The sequence below is a fragment of the Protomyctophum parallelum genome, assembly GCF_964188405.1.
Source record: "Protomyctophum parallelum genome assembly, chromosome: 12".
Lineage (NCBI taxonomy): Eukaryota > Metazoa > Chordata > Actinopteri > Myctophiformes > Myctophidae > Protomyctophum > Protomyctophum parallelum.
Window position 1 is genome coordinate 39,404,929 of NC_139712.1, and position 23,743 is coordinate 39,428,671.

A 23,743-nucleotide genomic window follows, 5' to 3' on the forward strand; every position below is an offset into this window, starting at 1 on the left:
CCAGCCTCTCAGCTGGTCAAACAATGCTGCTCCGCTGTTCTACGACAGAAAAACAGGTGAGGACAAAGCGTACAACAGCTCCCGACCAGACGTGACTTTTTGTCCTACTCAAGTTCAATTTCAAGCTTTGGCGGAATTTCGCGGAAATGGTAAATGCTGAAAATGTCGGTAATTTCGGCGTGCACCCATATTTTGGCGCACGGTTGATAAATGAGGGCCTCAGGGTGTCAGGCGGCACGCCTTGGTGATACAAGGGCACAGAGGAAGAGCAGATTTACTGAGACGGAGATGGCAAGTTGGCAACGTGGCGACGGAAGGGGAGATTAAAACAAAGTAGAAGGGGGAGGATGGGCAGCGGGATGAGAAAAATGATACATCGACTAAAATAAAGTATAGGGGGAAATGCAGGCAGATGTGATATTAAGAGGAAGAGAATAGCAGTGGTGCAGTGTGCTGCTGTGTAATGGAGGAGGGATACGGCTGGCTCAGCAACATCACGCTCATTATGCGACCTTCCAGGACCAGCTCCTCCCCGAGCCCGGCTCCTCCAGCCTGCTCATTATGTGACCTTCCAGGACCATCTCCTCCCCGAGCCCGGCTCCTCCAGCCTGCTCATTATGTGACCTTCCAGGACCATCTCCTCCCCGAGCCAGACTCCTCCAGCCTGCTCCTTCTGTTGTCTCTGTCACAAAGCACTGATTCAGGCCACGAGGCCAGCCCAATGGAAAGAAAGAGTTGCTGAGAAGAAGGGATGTGTGTAAACGGTGCTTTTGCGAGCACTGAACAGGTTTGTTCAGTGCTCTGTACTGTACATACAGTACGTACACACACATGTCAAGGTACTCGTATTTGAATCACAAAGGAAATAGCAATAACTGTGTGCAATTATGCATATATAGCCTATAGCCCTATAGCCTATCTGATTCTCACATCACCTGCCATTTCATATTGATTTGATCTCACTTTTTTTTTTATACGTTAAAAGAACGCCTTCAGCACAAGACACAATATCACTGATCAAGAGCTCGATACATATAATCCAAGGACAAACGACGCCTTCTTCCAAAGTGACCTTGAGTGTGCATGTAGTTTGCAACATAATGCTCAACCCTTCTTCTCAACCCCCTCCCAAGCAACCAGCCACTCCAGCTGAGCTGAAACTGAGAGCGCGATTGAGAGGTGAGAACAAGCCAAGAGCCTTGGGATCACCTTGAACCTAATGAAGCAACCCTCCAGTGGCCGAAATAATTACAACAGATTAATTGATCGGTTTAATTATGCATGCAAAAGCAAAGGAAGGGACTTTCACGCCTTGTCAGCCCACCACGGGATTAGGGGTCTACAACTCACAACATTATAGTATTAGCAGTCTAAGGCTACTATTACATCTATTACATCTGCTACTGAACCCTAGATCAGTGGTTCCCAAAGTGGGGTCCGTGGACCCCCAGGGGTCCTTGAGGGACTTCCAGGGGGTCCCAAGCTAAAAGATAGTTTGGAACATTACAATATAAATTGGGGTCCCATAGATCCCAATGTCATTAAACGGGGGTCCGTAATTAAACGGGTTGAGAATCACTGCTAGAGCCGTAAAAATCTTCTCTTATGGGGGTCCTTGGCATATATTTTGAAATGGGGGTCCGTAGGCTAATTAGTGTCGATTTGGGGGTTCTTGACATGAAAAGTTTGGGAACCACTGCCCTAGATGAAACGTGGTGTGTGTGTGTGTGTACGTATGTGCATGCATACATATACGCAGCATCTGTGTTTAGCAAGCCTCATTAACCACCATATTTCAGAAATAGTAAAAATAGCTAATCTACAACTCACAACATATAGCATCGTAATGAGTTGTGCGAGTGTGTAGATCTGCTATTTTTGAAGATTTTTTTAAATCAATTCAAACTAAAAATTTATTGTATTTTTGTTGTCTATAATGACAGCACAAGCCCTAAATAATATGAACGTTCATGAAAATGACGTTCTTTGGTCATTTCTCTCTCGCCTGTCATTGTCTCATTTTATCGACCTTATTGACCTTGCATTGTGTATTAGAAGGTAACATACATGTAAGACATGGAAGCTCACAGAGCTCTCCTCAACTCATCTTCTTTGTCGTCTTGCTGTATTCGCCGTGTCGAACAGATTCACGCAGCATCACGCTCAAAACACGCACGCAGCACGTTCAATTATGGCCCTTCACTCTGACTGGGCATAATTGTTCCGATTCCTACAAGAGCAGCGTCGACACGACAGAATGAGCTACTGTATCTGGTTTTGAGGGTATGAAGAAAAAAACGGCCTGCTCCAATGTAATTAGACCTGTCAGCCTCAGCCAGCCGCAACCGTTGCAATGCAGCATTGAAAACCTACATTCATACAGTGCTGCATTTTTCAGCCCCTGCTGCTCGACCGGTCTGTACAGCACTGTATTGTACTGCAGTGGTTCTCAAACGCAGACCCCCCTTCTGAAAAAGGTTTTCTGCCCGGGACCCCCAGAAGAGAAAAAAAAAAAAAAAAAAAAGGCAAAAAAAGAAAAGAAAATAAAGGCAAGCTCGCAGCACAGCACTCAGTGACATGCTGTGAGTGAGCTAGTAAGTCTCCTATTTTTTAATAACCAACATATGAATGGATAAAGTGGTTAACCCATTCTGGACTTAAGCATTATGTTATATACTTTAGCTATTGTGGCGCAAATCTTTGAATATATATTCTTTCAGAGCAAACGTTTTTAACTCAAATCTTTGGTTCTGGGAGGTCCCTGGAACAACCTATTTTCAGATGGGGGTTGGCAGCCAATACTTTTGGGGGTCCTTGACATGACATTTTTTGAAAACATATAGAAACAGGGTTTTCAGAAAACCGTCAGGATTTAGAAGGCATTTGTAGAATAATCCTCAGGTCGAAATGGGTTAAAGTGATTGTGACTCTATATATAAACTAATTTAGCTGGGGACCCCCTGGTACAATCCAACCCCCCCACCCTCGTACAACCCCTCGGCAATCCCTGGGGGTCCCAGGGGTTCCCACTTTGAGAACCAATGCTGTACTGTACTGTCCAACACCTAGAGCCATTTGGAAACGCCTGCTGCAGGTGACGGCTGTATGATAGATGATCTATGCGGCTGCCGGTTTCACAAAGAGAAAGAAAGAGAGAGAGCGAGCTCTATACATCCCCCTGTACACCGGGAATCAATTCGACCATGTGACCTTCCCCCCTGGGACAAGAGGAGGCAAAAGACAATGAAATAGGGGGGAATGACGGCATTGTCATGGCAACGTGCTGATACAGCAGTGTCTTCTTACAAGTCCTAAGCTTACAGTTTTTTACCCAGAGGGCACACACGGGGAATGTCGACTGGCATTACACAGCATATTATACGCCCACACACACACACACACTCGCACAGAAAAGGCACAAACATCATTATGACAAAGAAACCGACAAAACCGGGTACATGGGTGAGGCGTCGTGTCATCTTATGACGACTTGTCAAGACAAGGACCTGCAGCGCATGCAGCAGATCAGAGTGTCTTTCGTGTTGGGTCATGCTGCTCAGTGCTCGACATACAGGTTCGCTTCAGGAACAGTGTCGAAGCGTGCCATCGTCAAAAATAAGTGTGATGGTGGCTTGGGAGTCATTGGATATGTTGACATGTTTTTTCCCCCCACATAATGCGCATTATGTGTGCAATCTGCATGTGCTAATTCACAGACGTACAAATGTACACATACTATGCGCAAAGTAATCCACTCAAAAAACCTGTTTTGTAGACCCCATAAAGCTCATTCAGCATCACCTGGTTTGGCTCTGGAATCCCAAAAATGCAGCACTCATGATTTGTGTGCGCGTGTGCGCGTGTGCGTGCGTGCGCGTACGTGCCTGTGTGCGATTGTTTGGGGATCTCACCACTCATCAGCACCTCTGATCCATGTCACAGACAGACAGATGTGAGACAGGAAAAACAGGCCTGCCCATGTGAGAGCAATGTCTCCACTGAATATGAACTATGCAGAAATTCATAGTGGTGAAAGTCCTAACACTAAATATACGGCAAACTTTTACAGTTCCATTAGTAAACTTCTAGAGTTAACCACCCACTAAAACTGAGCCTACTGTATATACCAAGGTGACAGGGGTCCCCCAGGGCTCTATACTTGGGTCTGCTCCCCCCCCCCCCCCCCCCCTCTAAAACCAAATAATTTACTGTGCAGTACCGTCTTTAAAACCTGCCTGAACAAGTCTTAATCGTCTCCTTAGAAGCACCGGCAACAACAAAGCGCTTTGTGTCTTTGGAAGTCTGGCTCCATCAGCCTTTCCACCCCGTTTACCTTCTAAAGCCCCTTAAGCAAAGTCCACCACAAGGCACCCAGAGAACTGATCCGCATGTGAAGTCTACCGTTCAGCCCTCTCTCTCTCTCACTCACCCACACACCTCCACAATCCTCCTCCTCCTCAGCTATCCACCACCCCGTGACCCGGCAAGCCACTCCTTCTATACCCCAGATACGAGTCATGTGATGGTGATCAAGTGGATGATTGATGGTGCCTTCAAACAGGCAAAGAGACCCAGATCCAATTCAGAGAACATAAGAAATAAATATAGGAATAAGATTGTACATGCTCCACAAGAACGATCGTAAATACTGTTGAAGAAATCTTTGAAGAAGACGGGGGGGGAAATAGAAAAAAAGAGACCATTACATTCCATCTCAAAGCGAAGAACATCATGCCAAGAACACTATGCCATTTATCCTGACATGTCATTTTACATTCTAAAAATTGTCATAAAGTTAAAATGGCATATATATTTTTTGTTGTAAAGTTGTTCATTTCAACTATGCCCAATGCATGACAACGAAAAACCCAAATCCCTATCGCCCATTTCATTACGGCCAAGCCCAAGGGGGGGGGGGGGGGGGAACTGTGTTGTGATGAATGTTTCAGCATTCCATTCCATGCAGGGGGTCCCCAAGCTGACTTCACCAAATCAAATATTTAGAAAAACCCACAGAACGAAGAATGGAGGGAGTTTCTCTATATTTAGCAGTTCCACAGATGGCTGGAACAGAGTCCCCCGATACAGTAGTCTGACAGTGTCTACTGCCAGCCGCGAACAAGTTTTATTCGGTTTGGGGAGAAACAAGTCTGCTTTCACAGAACACTGCATTCACTGAAACAAAGTGTGACAGCAACAAGACAATTTAAAGGGAGTGCGCCAAGGCCTTCCCCAATGCTTAGGCAGTCATACAGTACAGGTATACTTCGAAAAGAAAGAATTGCCTAGCGAAGCCGTTTTGTTTTTGCGGCAACCTTTTACGAGCTAAATCCATTGTGGTGTTTCGCATACAAATAAGAGTTATTGGACGAAAGCAATCCCATGGAGACTCGAGCCGGCCAAATCTTGCGCAGTAATGCCTGTGTGTGCGTCAGTGGGGTCAAAGGGGTCCCATAAGGTTTTTTCTGCTGATTCCAATGCTAGGTTAGGGCTTCTGAAGCCATGCAAATGGCTCAAAAGCACTACTGCTGATGTCTAAATAGGATCCACTGATTATGCACACGCACACACACACACACACACACACACACACACACACACACACACACACACACACACACACACACACACACACACACACACACACACACACACACACACACAGACGGAGCATTAGTTGTCATTCAAGGAGAAAATGTTCAAAGGTATTCAAAATAGCAGATTTACTAACTCACAATAAGACATGTAGTTCCGGAGTGGTTCCAACGGATTGTGCGGCCCGGTCTTTCCCTAGTGGTTCTGATCGAGGGTAGCTACTGGGATGTAAGTCGGGACTTGATCACCCCGGCTGGGTCACCCGAGTGAGGGGTATGATGTTCGAGAGACCCGAAACCCCGATGACCTTGGGATACATCACTGAGGATACGTCCCAGTTGCATCCAGGCGATGTATTTTCGTTCTGAGGTATTCTGTTTGTAGTGACTCATAGGAATAGACTATGTGACAACCAGGTATAGTCTGGTGACCACCGGAGAGACGGGTGACAGCCGGAATGTAGACGGCACCCCGGGAGCAGTATGGGTTAGCGCCCCAGCCTGCATCCTCCGTGAGGAGGAAGCAGGCTGGGAAGTTGCACCACTCAGTTCACACGGGTGTGATTTTTTTTTATAGATTCAGCACTTTTTCACAAAATATCAGTCAAAACATGAATGGGTAACCTGTGGTTTAGGACTCTGGCATCAGTTGAGCCCTTACATATGTTACTACTATCTCTCTCTAATTTTCTTCTCTGATCTATCTGTCTCTCTTCCGATCTTTCCACATGACAAGCTGATCAAAGCGACACAACGCTCCTTAACTGGCTTAGCAATGGAATGCCATTAAAAAGGCACAGCCAAAGAGAATTGTGCGCTAATCCCTCTGTACCACTCTCCCTTTCTCTCTCGTCTCTCTATTGGCTCCTTCAGTCTTGTCGTGAGGGCCTGCCCCATCAGCACGCGATCCAGTAAGCAGAAACGACCTTCAGCCTCTCCATATAACACCATAATCCACCATGTCCTGGTGGATTATATTACCCCACACCCCCAAAACATAAACTTTATTCTCAAAATAGCCTAGACTTTGATCACAAAAATATATCTAAAGAAATAATTCATGATGTTTTGTAAATATTGTTAAGACAAATTAAAAGATTATAAAAATGTGTAATAGAATGTGTGGACTTTAACCATGACATTTTGACTTCAAGGCAGAACAACAGAAGATAATAGAAATTAAAATAACATGAATTATTGATTAACAGGTAAATCTGCACTGTCCGCAACATTCAATAATTACGCAGTTGGTGCAGTTCTGTGATGTCGGGAGTGGAAGAGGATCCACCCTGATAAACTCAACACACTCTTCATACACAAATACAACAATACCTATAATTTCACAGTTAACAGTAGAAAAGCTTACAGCAATGCATTGCAAATATATTGGCTTTTCAGCTGTACATTTTTGACCAATATTAGACCAAGTAGTACACTCAGTACAGCTGTACATGTATATGCCAATATTATACCAAGTAGTTTAGTCAGTATAGTATGTACAACTAGAAACGTTCTCCATTTGTGATGTCATCGCTGAGCAATGCCAATTCCATGCTGCTACTGTACATTCTAGATATAGAATGCAAATACCAGAAGATGTCCCTTATCGTTAGACTATCTTTAATGTTGGCAATGAATAAACTAAAGCCATTACTCCTTGGCTCAATAGTTTTCTGTCTGTGCCAAAGAGTTCTAATATCACTATCATGGATTATATTATCACAAGCAATGCTAATGCTGTATAAATTAGATGCTAAGAAGGCTCATTAAAGTACAACTAAACTGCTGGCAAAATGATTCTTAAAGAAACACATTGCAGTTACAGTATAATGATCTAGTCTACTGGGCGGTACAATTGGCAAGTCAGCAAATTAGTATTTCTCGAGCTGTGAAGGATGCCTTTCAGACAGTGAGGTTCACAGGGAGAGCGACACCCTGGTCAGCGTGTTCTTGCCCTCGTACAGGACACGATGCACAAACCTCCATAGAGAGAGCCTCTCTGTTCACCTCGCTCCCCCCCCCACCCCCCACTTTCTGGCCAAATTGAAAAGAGAGATGTGAAAAATCTATGCACGGGAAAGAAAACATGTTTTTCTGCCTCAAGGTCGCAAATGACTCATCCCACAGTATTTCAGGTGGACACACTTTTCAGCTTGGCTGAGTAATAAGTAATAATTATAATCAACACATGCGGATAGAAGCAGACATAAATGGGTAGTTACAGCCGACATGCACAATTTGCACATCATGAAGTCAATATCTCAGCCAGCTGCAGCGGAGATAATGTTTTCGCCCCCTGACTGTCCCTGTCCGTGTGTGTCTGTCAGCCGGTCTTTGTAATCTCGGACACACATCACTGGACCCGATAACCCCATAAGTCTTTCGATTTGACTGCGTTTTGGCTGCACCCCATGAGTGACACAGCCCTGGGTATGTAAACCAGGCTGGCAGAGATCTTTGCCCTGAGAAGCGCACTTTTGTATTTATTGTTATATTTGGACGATTACCAGTCATGATCAAAGCTGTCTTCTATCTAATGAGCCAGAGTGTTCCTTGAACCTTAACACAAGTAACTACACACATCCTTGTAGGTAAGCACCGAAATGTACAGCAAAAAGGAGTCTGAAACCAGTGGGTCTGTCTCTTGCTGTGTGTGTGCATGTGTGTACTACGCACGCTCGAGGGTAATAATACTCCAGTATTTCATTGGGTGTTAGATAATCTGGTGACTGGACAAGGGGGGCATGGTGTTGGCTGCTCTCACAGGGGTTGGGGCCAGGGGCATCTGGATCGTGGCCCGTGGGCAGACCCACACATTATGCTGCAGAATGACTTGTGGGTGTGTGTGTGAGAGAGAGACAGAGACGGAGAGAGACAGAGGGCTGGGTATAGCTGGTTTCGTACTCAACTTTTGCGATCACAAGCTTGCACCTGGAGCTTTTCAGGCTGTGCCATTGACAGACATGGCACACCGATCCCCCCCCCCCGCCCCTCTTTCACCCAGTGCCAAGCATTAGTTCCATTCAAAAGCACATCCTCCACTACCCAACCCCTGGGCACCTTCACTGCAGGACTTGAAAACCAGCAAACAAAGCCTGAAAGGTCTGCAGAGTCCTTTGCAAGCGTGAAGGAATTCTCAGAAAAGTGTGCATTTGTGTGTGAATTAAGGCCCACCATACAAGAGTCTTGACAATATTTTGTAAATATTTTTAAAAGACTAGAATGTTTTTTTTAATGTTTTATTCATATCAATGCATGATGGCGAGGGTATCCATATGCATACGAAACTATGCATATGCTATCCTGATGTGACGTTAACTATGAACCAATATCTAGAACAGTGGTTCTCAACCTGTGGGCCCACTGGTGGACCACCAGGATACTGCAAATGGGGCTCCAAATAATTGGGAAAACATTACGTTTTTGCCAAATAACATTAATTTGAAAATGGTAAATGGTGCATTTATATAGCACCTTTACCCAAGGCGCTTTACATACTTGTGCATTACATTCACCCATTCACACACCAATGCCGGAGGAAACCATGCAAGGCACCAACCTGCACATCGGGAGCAATTAGGGGTTCAGAGTCTTGCCCAAGGACACTTCGACACCAACTCTGGGGGAGCCCGGGTTCTGGGACCCTTGCGGTTCTCATCCAGTCACTCTAACCCTGAGCCACTGCCGCCCCGAAACATTTATTTTCATTATTATATGAAAAGATACAAACTTATATATAGCACATGTATGATGTTAGTTCCATTGATCAAAGACAAAACAAAATCAAAACACCATCCTGTTTTCGTTAAGCAAATGCAGAAGTGAGCTCAGAGTCAGATGCACTCAGATACTGCAGCACAGAGGACTTCATCTTGTGTGTGTGTGTGTGTGTGTGTGTGTGTGTGTGTGTGTGTGTGTACATGCACACATGTTTGTGTGTGTGTGTGTGTGCTCAAAGTCGATGTCCATACATAGTTGAGCTTCTCTGCAGTCTCTACATACACACTATTACACAGGCACTGATGCTCAAATACCACTGTTGGCTCGTAGGCAAACCAAGGCTATGGTCTGCAACACAGAATCTCTGCTCTTGCAGTCTTTCACACACAAACAGTAGCGCTTTTCCCCCAAAGGTACTCACACATGCACAGCCCTAGGCACAGGGGGTGTGCGCACGCACGCACACACACACTCACTCTCACGCTCTCACACACACACACACACACACACACACACAAACACAAAGTGCAAGCACACCATCAGCTTTCCTCAACAGCTGTTCTTTCTGCGTTATAAACCATCAACCACCAATACGGGCCCCCAAGACACTGCGAGAGAGCAGACGATTAAGGGAGACGAAGACGAAGGTTTGGACTGAAAATTTTAAATAATACAAAAGAAAGCTTATTATTAAGAAAGCTTATCCTTTGTTTCTTGCAACTACTCATACTTTAGCTGGCCAATTTCAAGGAGCAGAGGTTGTGATTTCTACATTTCCCTGTGCTGAGCAAACTCTCGGTTAGCAAACATCTGCCGACGGCGCTCGTCAATACCCTGGTTGTATGTTAGCCTAATAGACTAAAGCCTATGTTACATAACACGCCACACCACCAGCTTTGCCCTCTAAATTACACTCGGTTGCGCGCAGTGTTGCACAGCCAATCTACAAGCTCACAACAGTGTCCCGCTGAGCTTATAGATCAGATCTGCTCATTAGAGTGCAAGTCTACACTGGTATAAATCTGGCTTTACAGTACATTTGCAGGCATAACCGACCGTGCCTGGCAGGGCCATTATGACACAAACAGAGACATTTGCACAGCAGAATCGGCCCCCAGTCTGCATGCCTTTGGGGCTTTATCTCTGGTCTCGCTGCATAATTTCCTGTGGGGCGGTTATGTGTGTGTGTGTGTGTGCGCGACTGTGCGCACTCACACTTGCATTTAAATGTGTGCGTGCAAACTGTGCATGGTGACTAACCCACAGGCTGAGGTGAGAAAGCATCTCTGGAGTCATCCATCTCTTTCAGTGGGCTGCGGTCCCTCCAGGGAGCTCTGCCCACATGAGGCTAGTCAGTGCGGCCAGCACTCACTGCCGTGCCGTGTACAGCCAACACAGCAACTACTGAAGGTCACTACTGAATATGAACAGTCAGGATCATTTTGGCCCAATATTTTCGCTATACAAGAACATTTTAAATGGGCTTAAATGACTAAAAAAATACCGGAATGACATTATGCTGAGACAAACATGTTTATTATCTCATAGTGCATACTTTGCGAACCTCCCGTTTGCTGTAAAACAAGACTATCGCCAACAACCAGCAGGTAATCACAATGACAGATTAGTAGTACTTATTTTTATTATTCAGCTGTAATCAAAGATGCACAACTGCACAACATTCAGAGGGCACAACTGGTCTTGTATATTTTAGTTTCGATCATGGTCCTACTTCAGGATGACTGAAGACGGTCAATAACCGAAATATTGCTTTTATAATACGTAGGTTGGTTGGTTGTCTTAATGGTGTGCTGGTCATTCTATATTTCTGCTACTTCACCTACGCAACTGTCCCTACTCCGACACAGTGTGCAAAAGACTTGGCTTCTCCAGTGCTTTGTGATGAGAAGAAAGAAAGAAAAAGAAAACATAAGTGCTGACACAGGCAAGAGCAGGTGACTCGGGTGACTGTTTCAATCAAGAGAGATGCATTGCCTTTCTCTAAACACAGCATCCAATGGCTTCGACGGTAGACACACTGACGCTAATGGCATCACAGGACACTGTACTCATTGTTACAAGATAGTCCTGGAAAACAACTCATTTCCGGCCCATACACAATCACACATCAAGCATAAGCCACGTCTCATGACTTTGTGACACTCAACAAACACTGAGTGAGTTTTTCTCCGGATTACTGTCGTTTGAGATGGAGATGGAGGGCATAGTCACTGAGGAAGACTGCAGTCGATGATGGAAAGCAAACAAATGAATTGAAGTGGCTTCTCATTTGCATCTATCGGAGGCATGAATAACTTTTAAAAGCAGAGCAGGATGTGGAAGTTCATTGAGATTTCAATGCCGTTAAAGCTATTGAACACACTCAGTAGATTTCAGTGCCGTTACAGTGATGTTGACGTTCTGTAACTCCTTGGGTTGTATAGCTACCTGGGCACAAAATATACGTCCAAACATTGCCAATAATCTTTATCTGTTGCGCCTGTGGGTGCTCTGTGATGGAGGATCTACCAATGTTCAACATCATTGCAAAATGATAGGCTAACTGTTACAGAATCAATACATTGGGCCGGGTAGTTTTTTTAGATACAATTACATCAACATTTTGGATATTTATTAACTAAATTTAGACTAGGTGTACTGTACACAATACTGTTACAATAACATATTTTACCTTTAAAACCACATGAACCATAGCATCCATGTTCTGGGGAGTGAACATTAGACGAAAATAGACGATTTACAAGGACACAATGCGTGAACTTGGAGATTGGCCATTTTTGACGAAGATTATTTGACGTACAGGGGAAAAAAGGAGAGCACCTAGTATGGAACCACTGCAATGGCCTCAAGTGTACGATCCTATATGCTGAATTCACAACAGCAGCATTGACCCATGTTCCGAGGTGTCTGCGACCAAGGTGAAGAAGCACATTTTGATTAAGTTTTAAACTAGCAACTGTAGATGTGAAATGATTAGATTGAGCAACTAGATGACCCGTGTATTGCCAAAAATCTATAATTTGTTTACAAACAGGCTGTCAGAGACGAGCAACGATTGTCTCTACTTCTCCTCCGTGCTGACAGCTGGCTGGGCAGAGCAGCCGACATGAGCTACACAGAACGCCAGCATCGCCAGAGCTGTCCCTGCTCTCTACTTCCAACACTGAGGATAGATTGCTTATGTACGGTTGTCTATCCATCTACAACTGCTAGTTTAAAACTTTAATATGCACTACTTCCACACAACAGCAGTCCGTTTCTGCCCATCTCAAGTGGTGAAGAGTGTGTGCGACTGTGCGTAGTGTCCATGCCCGGGGAGAGCCCCAGTAGTTGGAGCGGATCAAAGCCAGTGGATGCGCATCATGCGCCCAGATGGGGACCTCATGTCAGTCAGTCCATCACGCCTCGTGACACACTCCATATATGGCCGTCTCCATATATGAAGATCACAACACTGACCTCATCAAACCCTGGATAGCCATACATGGAGAAGACTGGATCAACACCGCGATCTGCATATATGGAACCGGCCAGCAACTCTACATCCGACCTCACGGACACCAGATTAATAGTTTAACTCCTGCTTCTTAACTTTGCCATATCAAGGAGCTCTGTGCTGTTTCAGCGCCCTCAGGGCGTCTTACTGGTGTATAAGTGTATATGCCTGCACGCCTACTACAGAGCACAACATCCTCTGATGGGTTTGTGGGCTCAGTGCAAAAGCGTCAAATTGTTCTTTTTGCTGTCGAGCCCCCCCTGGCACTGTGGGAAAAGTGTCTCAGAATGTGCCAGTGTGTGAATTTAGTGATACAGTGACAAGTTCAACTAACATACCAGAGTTAAGCTACTGTACCAGTGTCACATATTTAATTTTAATGTGAGCAACAGGAGCCAAGCATCAAAGAGGCTTTGAGAGGCGATGACGAACAGAGGCAGGCAGTGAGAACAAAGAAAGAATGTGACCTCTTTTTTTCCCACAGTGCTGAAAACAAAAGGCTTCTCTGCCGGCCGACTTTCACACATGCAAAGGTCTCTTGCTATTTCCTTCAGAGCGCGAGCGCGAGAGCGCCCCCCCCCCCATCATCAACATGAGGCTCATGGCCTGGACGTTAGCTAATGGTGGTTGTAAAGGTGCTTGGTGGTCATTGAGGTTAATACTCTGCTAAGACCTGTGGGGGGGAACCACATGTTCCCACCACTGGCTGGACAATGCAATCCCAGCTTGAATGTTGTCTCCGAAACATCTGCACACTGCACAGCAGCCGTAGAGAGCACATTATGGCAAACGCCTTGTACAAAAAGAATCATTACTTCACAGGGGATGGCGGTAGTATGTCTGGACAAGTGGACATCAGCTGAAACATCAGCTGTGGTTTACATAGCTGGCAGCCATGCACGCAGTCTGCTGCCTAGAAAGGTCGGCTACTGCCGAGTAACCCTACGAAGCACTGTAGCCAGCAGGCCTACACGGATGGAGAGGGCACGGGTATTTAAAGCCTACACAAGGGATATGGATGAGCTGGAGGTGTTTTCTGGGGGGGGGGGGGGGTGAGGTAGTGCTGTCAGTGACGAAGCAGGACCAGTTCTATCTGTGCCAGTCTCTGAGAAGGGCAAACATGCACCCTGTCTCATCCTGAAACATGATCTGTCAACCTAGAGGGGTAGAGTGCAGTGGATTGCAAGGGACGTGTGCTTGCGCGTGTGTGTGTGCGTGTGTGACTGTGTGTGCGCCCGTGCGTGCGCCCGTGTGTGTGTGTGTGCACATACGCATGCAAACGTGTGCAGTACAGTCGCGTTAACACAATTGCTTTCACTGTTGCTAGGCTGAACAGGGCACACTCACAGCACACAATGTAATGAAATTGCTTGCGTGAGCAGAGCCAGCAATACACAAGGTCACTGACCAATACTCTGTCAGAAATGCTAAAGAAATAATTCAAGAGAAACCATGTAACTTTTCAAACCAAATCTTTATCTGAACAGCCAATCTGCAGGGTAAATAGGTAACGCATACTGTACAAGACAGTACTTCTGGAAGCAGGAGAGCAGCTGTTCTCTTTCTAAATTTATCAGAGCAGAGCACACATGGTGAAAGCGCGTGCGCGTTGTGTGTACGCGTGTGCAAACAAGACCGGTGTTCAAGCAGTCTCTGGGGGTGTGGTTGAACGGCCCCTTTTCCCCCCTCAGCTGAGCATTCCCAGTAAATAAACAGCCTCCGACGGCCCCACTGCGTAAAGCAGAGGCCCGTGGTCGTTTTCCAAGAGGTTCTATTAAAACATTAATAATGCAGAAGCACTAGTAGCACACAGTGGGACACTAGCCTCAGAACCATCTCCACAACAAACCAAGTAGTGAAAACAGCAGGTATTAACAAACCTTCTTCTGCATTGTATGTCTTGGGATTGATTTAATGCCTGTCGCCACATAAATGTCGGCTACTCGGCACTAGCCAGTTGAGAGTGGAGGCATTAGCTATGCAAAAGCATAATAAGGGTGACCAAAGGTCTATATTATTATCAAAATGTCTATGCTAGGTTCAAGTGAAATGTGGCACTGTACGCCTGCACGAAGGAATGCATCACTCACGATGATCCCGTGAGTGAGCGGTGGTCCTCATGGTGGTCACGCACACAGCAATCTAATCAACGCGCCTGGACACACATCCGCAGCCCCCAGTCAATAACAGCTTCTCAGCAGCATTAGCTTGCAAATCACAGAGGGCACCACCAGTGGACAACCCTGCGCCCTTCCATGACCTCACTGTTGATGGCTGCTGCTCTCTAAAGCCTCACTCTAATGTCAAGAAACAGGATTATTGATCGTCTCTAGATCTATGGGGCATTGTGTCACCCAAACGGGGACGATGACGTTAGAAAGCAGACACGTCTTTGTTGCACTCCGTCTGCCCCTTTTGATTGTGCGGGTATAAAGAAGAAACACTGTGCCATCACTCCCTTCAGAAGTCAGAATTTGCGTCGAGAGATAAGACTAAAACGAAAGGAGAGATTAAAGTAATTTAATGTAAGGTATTAAGTTCAGTTTGTCTTTTTTCTTAAGGAACATTGCTCAACCTACAAACGAATTATCTAATAAGCATAGGTGGCCTCATACGAGGTGTCTTGAGAGAGAACTAAGGACACAGACAAAATGCTCACCATAGTAACGTCAGGAATGGTATGTAGTAAATCTGTCCAAGGAGCGAGAGAGGGGTGCAGATTTGCATATACTGGCAGTTTCGAGACTAACACTTCCAGCTGCTGCCAAAAATTGCCTTTCAGCTCCCCGGAGGGCTAGTAGTACTGCTGCTAAACCACACAACACTGAGAGAGAGAAAATAACATGATTTAGAGAGAGAGGGAGAAGGATGGAGACAGACTGAAATAAAGGAAGAGAGAGTGCCCACAAGGAACTATACACAGACTATTTAATCAATTCCTGGAATTTTCTAAGAAAAGGAGGTATAAACTCACACTCACACAGTCCATGCATGGCTCCATCTTTACCAACATGATGGGAGGCCTTCCCTGGAAATGGGGAGTGGCACAGAGGGAATGGCCCTGTTGTGTACGACTGTACGCATGCATACACACAGACAAGTAGTTAACACCGTGCGCACGCACACGCGCAGTCGCACACACACAGTCCTAAAACAAGAATGACTCACGTCATAACTGCCAGGTGCAGCAAAAAGACTATGGGTTTTATCTCCCATTGGCTTAGAGGCAGCCTAGTGTCCACTAGGTCCACTCCTCACTAGTCTCAACATCAACAGTATAGCCAGGTTGCACCTGGCTAAAAAACAATGACGCCTCAGAGTCCCTATACTGTGTCTGTGCAAATTGAGATGGGGGTTTAGGTTTACAGTTTACACACACATTTTTGTTCTTGCTTACTTTAAATCGCTCTGGATTAAGAGCGTCTGCTAAATGCCTAAATTGTAAACTAATGCAAAAGTGATTAGCCTATACACATATACTGTAGCTGGCTGTAAAGCCACCACAAGCATACAGATCTCACTTGTGTGGAGACCAGACAGTAATATTCTGCAGCAACTCAGACCAAATTTCCTCACTGTGGCAAAATTGTTTGTCGCATTATTCTTGAGTCGTCCACTGATGAAGATCTGATGCACAGCATCATAGGCTCTGCAGACATAGCAGTGTCCGACGTTTTTGGATACACTTGTGCACACTGTGATTGGTCAAGTCAAGCAACATGAGACCATTATGACAGCTACTAACTAGTGATGCACTGAATATTCGGCCACAGAAAATATTCGGCAGAAAATGGCTATAAATGCATTTTCTGCCTATTCGGTTTCGGCCCAAATAGGCAGAAAATATATCACTGAATAGTGTATGCAATTAATGCATTCAAGAGAGCTGAATAAATGTTTTATGGACCCATAATAGTGATAATTTTTTAAGTAAAGTTTTGCCATAACCATTTTTTTGCCATAAATCAGCCAGCCATGACAGCAATGGTAGGAAAAAAATATGTATAATATTAATTATATTCGGATATTCGGAATTCGGTTTTTCGGCCAACTGTTTCCTATTATTATTATTTTATAATATTTGTTTTATTTGGAAAGAGCAGTACATTACAGATAGCATTTTCACATATGACACACGAGCAATTCCCAAGTTTTTTTCCCACCCCTCTTCCCTACCTCATCCCCCCTCCATGTGGCTCCAACTCCAATGTCTCTGTATTACACTTAAACAGGGACAAACAGGGCAACATCACTTTTCGGGAGGACAAAAAGAAAGTATATACACTATTGCTGAGGGGGACAAAAACAATACAGCTTTGGTCTTCGACCATGAGAGAAAGAGAGGTGTCTTGAACATTTTCTACAATCGTAAAGCAGGCAAAGGACCAGTGAGATCACACAAAGTCCGCTCTCAGAGGGGCAATGTGCCAACTGTTTCCTATTATTCGGTTTCGGCCAAGAATTTATTTTTCGGTGAATCCCTACTACTAACATATTATAAGTTGTAAATAAAGCTCTAAACAGAAATGGCTACCATAACTGGAAATTATGCAATTCAAAAGGGAATCAAAGCCAAGGCTATCCGCTAGTCTATGGGCACATAGTTGTCCCTTTGGAGAATTGGCAACGCATGTTGTCCTCTTCTGCCAAGCATAAGCTGGGCCCAAATCTTCCTGACCTCTTTTTCTGTTTAATAGCATGGCTGAAGGCCAAGCAGTCTAGAACAGGATTTATCTGTATGGCTGTATGCATGTGTCTGTACCCTCAAAAGGAAAACAGTCACAGCTCATGCCGTTATGTGCATGATTTTACAAAATAGAAACAGGAAAGGAAATAAGGAACCAAGTATTGATAAAGACAGACTGGTAAGTGATGACACAAATAAATGAGCTGGAACTGGTCTGGAACACAATAAAAAATAAGCTGATAAATAGCTACCGGTACTTTCTCCTGATTAGCTGAAATTTTGTCACCTACCTGAAAATGAATTTTCTGTTATCAAAGTCTATATCAGAGTCTATTTAGCAATGATTGCTATCAGAATATAGTGAAAAACATTTTGTTCTAACCAAGAAATATCACTTAACCTACCTTTAAGAAGTTAACTTGCACACATTGACAAGGTGGGTAATCAAGATAAAGACTTTTTTGCACAGTATGAACATATAAGACTATAATTTAGGCCACCGTCAGACCAAGGCTGTTTGACACACCCTATATCACGACATCGCTGGGAGAAAGTGAAATAGAACCTGTAGTCACAACAACACTGCCTTTACATCATCAATCTCAAGTACCTACATGTACTGGATTACTTCTTTAAGGCCACTCAATGAAAGGACAAGACACAGTTTCCAGTTTCTACACACAAAACTTTGTTAAAATGATTATCCCTCTGTGAGCCATCTGGAAATAATCTCCAAGGTCAAAAGAGCGAGTGGCTTGTGCCATGCTCACTACGCGGTGACCCTTTACAGGGGTGATGTCATTTGTCATCGAGTACGTTACCTGGGCGAGGGCAAAGTGCAAGGCGATATTGGAGGCTCAATGGCTATGCCGCATTGGCTCTTTGCCGACGCAGGCTGCTTGTGATCAATACTTGTTCTTGGGGGCAGCGGAGCAGCCAGGCAGTGTAAGTGGGCCCAATGGCCAATATATAGCCTCCTCCATAGGGTTGTGTAATGTGATGAACAACCAGTGTCACCACAGTGCCTCCCTCATACCGCGCAGTCATTCTCAAAGAACACATATGCTGGAGACAGAGTGCACACCCTGTACACAAGCCAGCACAAATCCTTTGCAGTCCCACTGAGCGTGATAATGGTAGTGTTCCATTTTGTAAGCTATTGAATTCTGTGATTCAGTCAGGACATGACAAACTGACAACCAACCAACGTGATAACTGAGAATACCAGTAATACTTCTGAAAAGCTTTTGCATGTTGTATGTATGCAAGCATGGTCAGAACGTGCTACAACATGCTAACAGCATGTCTTTCATCAAGACATCTACTACTTTTCATGACAACCATCCACCTAGTGTCCATGAGTGAGTGAGTGACCACAATTTGCAACAGTTTGCCAACGGTAGCAGTCTGCTGCACTGTGGGGAATAAGTCCTAGCCTACTATTACAAATCCAGACAGCCAAGCAACACAACAAACACAATCAACACAGTGTGTGAGTGCATACATTGAGCTGCTATGAGATGATCAGATTGAGAGGTGCAACTAGTCCTGCATTAACCAACTAGGAGTTACAGACAGGCCTTATCCATGAGGTATTCACTGACTGTATGTGCTAGTATGAATTGCCAAGTGCGCTGAGCAAAAACCATTAGAAAGATTATCCTGCTGATAGGCCTTGCATACCAGGAAAATGACACGCTGCCACTGTGAAAACATCCTGATGGATGTCTGGTGGCTCAAACACTTAAGAGTGTGCTGCGCCTGCTGCTGACCATATGCTCCTTTTGAGTTGCTAGGACCCGAGTTCGAATCAGTCTCCTGTCTAGGCTGTCTTCTCTCTCTCTGCCCTCTAATACGCTGCTGTTTCTAATACGCTCGTGCATCTAGGCCTGACGTCGAAATAAAAAAAACGTTCGCTCTGAAAGAATATATATTCAAAGATTTGTGCCGCATTTTTACGAATTTTCAAAAATAGCAGACCTACAAGTTTATAGCGCGCCACTCGGTGGCGCGCTATGAGCTTGTAGATCTGCGATTTTTCAATAGCTAAAGTATAACATAATGCTTAGTTAAAACACCAAAAGGGGTTCCCGCCCAGAATGGGTTAAAGAAAGAAGAAAATGCAAAATTTAATTAAAAGAATCACCCCTGTGTGAAGTGAGGGGCGCTCTCATCATCTTACAACATCAAGGACAAAACAAACATTAAACTCTGTTCATTGTTAATGGCATTTAATGTTTGTGTTAGTGACAAAACAAACATTAAACTCTGTCCAATGTCAATGGCGTTATTAATTTTTGTCTAAGGAAAAACAAACATTAAATCTGTATATACAGTAGGAGCCAGGGGCTAGCGGCCCTCAAAAACATTCATAGGATTTAAGCAGGAATACAGCTCTGCTAATGAGATGTACGTTAGACAGTACACTGAGCTTTCCTGCAGGACTGTGTTGTTGCTTTAATGCTTTTTAATTGCAAACAGTCTAAAAGAGAAAACGCTCATATTCACTTACTCACACAGTACTGCCCTAGTACCGAGACATGCGCACGCACACTCACACTCTACAGGAATCTGGATCATTAAATCACATACTCAGCTCCCGTCTCCCCGTCAACTCCTCTTACATGTGCTTCAGAGCCAAGGTTGACTTTGTAGGCTCTGTATACCGTTTAGCCTACATGCTGCAGGGGTTGCATACCTAGGGAGATTAAATCTAAAGGACTGGGGAGATGAGGGACAAGATCATCCCTGGTCTGTGCACTGTGTATGTACATACATAATACGCATTCTCTCTTGGAACGCAGCTGCAAGACACCCCCAAGCCGGCATCCGTTCTCTTATTTCATTAGGTGAACCTCACATATAAACGCAGAACAAAATCAACTTGGCTAAGTGACACCAATTCTGTTGGCAACCACTAATTCCATACCCCACAGAGGTCAGTGTCCTTCCAGTCACACATCAAACCTGCATTAGTTTGTAAACAGCAAGACCCAACCCAATAAACATGACCAAATTATTGCTGATGCTTAAAAAAAAATTCACACCCATGTCTAAGTGGTCCAACTCCGTGTGGGGGTCCCCAGGGGGCCGGGCCGGTTCCGGCAAGCCACCCCGCCTCCGAAACGGTTGAGAAATGACAGAGTTACCATGTGGGGGTCCCCAGGGGTCCCTCTACTGTACTGATACACCTGAAATCATCATATATATACGTAGTGTGTATATAATATATATATATATAATATATATATATATATATTATATGTATGTGTGTGTTAGGCTGCACAACAGTGACACAACTTCCGTGCTCAGACACAGCCAGCCAGTCACCCACCCAGCCAGCCACGCAGGCACACACAAAGCTACTTAAGGAAGTGGTTGCACCACTTAAAAAAGGACAAGTATAGTTCCAGGCTAGTATAAACACATGTTTTTAACTTAAAATATCTCACTGAGATGACCTACAATTGCCCTAAATGTTATTGTACCGACAGTGGCTGATCCTGAAAGCTGCAGAGAGGGCTTACCCAGGTAGAGTGAAGCGTTCTCCTTCTTCACGTTGTCATCGAGGTAGGTGGGCCCCAGGGTGTAGATTGGCGTTGACCCCATGCCCACTAGGATTTGGGCACAGATGAACAGTGTCACATACAGGTTGTGTTCGTTGCCCTCCTGGTCGCGGGGGCACGACGCCACGTCCAGCTCACGCCCGCTGGCGTTGCTGCTGAGGCAGAGGCCCTCGCGGCCCGTCGAGGAGTTCAGCTCCTGGATCTGGTACGGTGGGGAGATGAAGTGAGGCAGGGAGAACAACCCCGCCCCCAAGGCGATGAAGACGCCGCCGACGGCCAGCCAGCGCGGCCTTTGACCTCTGCCCCCAAAGTAGGAGATGAAGACCACCACCAGCAGGCTGCCGATGTCGAAGCAGCTCACCAGCAGGCCGGACTCGGAGCTGCGGAGGCTGTAGCGCTTCTCGATGGTGGTGATGACGCTGCTCAGGTAGCCCGACACCATCAGCGACTGGATGAAGGTCAGGTAGCACATGCAGAACAGGAAGCAGCGCGAGTCCCTTAAGATCGCACGCATGTACTTCCTGACCGGGATGCGGATGAAGCGGGTAAGAGAGAATCCAAGCTTTTTACCCCTGTTGCCTGCCGACCGGTGGCCCATCGAGCTGCTTAGGCCCACCATGCTGGAGGCAGAGGGAGAAAAGTCAGTCCTGGAACACGGAGACTCTGCCTGGCTGGAGTCTGGAGTCCGGGGCTGGAGCTCGCTGCTCTCGTCCACGGCCACAGAGGCATGGGCGGTTTTGACCAGCCGAGTGTCGAGGTCCTCGCACTCGTGCTGGCAGGGCCCGTTCAGGATAGGCAAGCTTTTGGACTTATAGCAGTTCCCTGGGTCAACGTACTGGCGGTCCTGGAGGTCCTGGACATCCAGAGACTCGGACAGGTCGCTCCCCGTCTCATCGTTGTCTGACGACGCCATGGCGCAGCGCGTTGCTTGGCTCCAGGCTATAGGTTGACAGGTCAGTCACTCAGTAGCTGCTACCACATGAGGACAAAGTGGAGTCACTGCAAGGCTGGGTGCTGGAGCAACGCTTCTGCCCCGACAGTAGAAATGGGGAGGACTGATCCCCTCTTGCTATGGGCATGTTTTCTCCATACTGCCATTCGCAGCAGGGTTGCTTTAGCACAGAAAGCCTCCCTCCAAGCACAACATCTGGGCTAAAGATTTCTGGCAACCTAACAAATGCTTATAGTCGTATCCTGACTTAACAGACAAAAACATTACTCACGTCCATTAGGCATTTAAGAATGATATCTAGGATGTGATCTGTAAGACATAGACTGAAGGGGGAAACTATTAACTAATACAGGCCCAAAACTAGATATCAATAATAAACAATGCCTTATTTGTATTTTGTACTGTCCCTCCTGTTCAGTGTTGTCATGATTTTATGACTCTTTGTCAGAAGTCTTCATAGCATTTTTGTTCCTTTTTGTCCCGATGGCTATGCAGCAAGCAACCTATAACAGAACAAGAAAATGACACAATGTGACAATTATTATCAACATTACTGCTACACTGATAGGATAGTTTCTATACTAAATATAGGCTAAACCATCTCACACCCATTGACAGTCCGGGGCAGAACAAAAATCTTATTTAGAATAACACACACATGACATTACTAAATAACTAACGGGCAGCGAGATATCCGACACAAAGCACCATCTACGTGACAAACAAAACAACCTGCATCACTGTCAAACTGAACATTAGAGCAAAAATAACGATTTATACAGCCCCGCTTTGTCACGAGAAATGATAGAGAACAGAACAATGAAAAGACCACGCTCTCCACAAACGTTTCAGGCGTGACTTTGAAAAGAATTGAAACATGTATAAATAAAGACGGGACATGTCTGACAAAAAACACACTTGTGCCCGGGCTCTGTTAAAATCCCCATCATTATTTCACCTAACTTCGAGGCGTAGCGACTAGACAAAACCCCCCGGAGGAACGGAACGCTATGTTTTTCTGAAGGCTGTAATACTCACGCAGGACAGAGGGAGGTCGCCTGTTGTTGTCTGTGGAGCGGCCACTCAGTGAATGAGCTGGTGGGATGCGGACTGATGGTTGGTGGTGGTGGGGGAATCTTTTTTTTATTTATTTTTCCTCACACGAATCACTGGGATTTGTAGTCCTTCCATGAAATGCTTCCGCGTCCCAATCGCGTTCTAACCGCGTGTCCAATGCATGCAAACGAATGGGACATATTAACCGATACAAGAACTATAGTGATACAAGCAGTGAAGCTTGTTTATACGGATTTTCTTTCGTTTCGCAGATCATGGCTGGCTCCGGGACTACAAGTGCCATAATGCTCCTTGTCCGCTCCAGTCTAGATATGGCAGCTTGTTGCGTGAGCTCTGCATACTCGACAGCTGGGACCTTTGCTGACCCCACTAGTGTGATTGACTAACTGTCCATACATGGCTTTTTATATTTATTTATTTATTTATTAGACAATGGACTCGTTCTCTCTCCATCAAAGTCTCTCTTGGCTCTAAAGCGTACATCTGAACTGTAACATCTCTCATGAATCAAGACAGTTAAACTCTCTGAAAGCATTACTTTTTCATATGGAACCTAAGTAGCAGTAGGCCTAGTATGAAATGAAAGTGAAGAAACCAATTCTGAAAAATAATTATATTGAAGCAGTAGGC

General features: G+C 45.3%; 1 protein-coding gene across 1 annotated transcript in view; it reads right to left on the reverse strand.

The window, feature by feature from the left end:
• slco5a1 (solute carrier organic anion transporter family member 5A1) overlaps positions 1–23,117 on the reverse strand; it is a 56,388-nt gene extending 33,271 nt beyond the window's left edge. The window contains exons 1-2 of the mRNA XM_083778718.1: positions 23,075–23,117; positions 21,046–22,539 (exon numbers count right to left, since the gene is read on the reverse strand). Coding sequence (XP_083634844.1) covers positions 21,046–21,997 — 952 coding nt within the window. The 5' untranslated portion in view covers positions 21,998–22,539; positions 23,075–23,117. The remainder of the gene's footprint in view (positions 1–21,045; positions 22,540–23,074) is intronic.
• Positions 23,118–23,743: the final 626 nt, after the last annotated feature.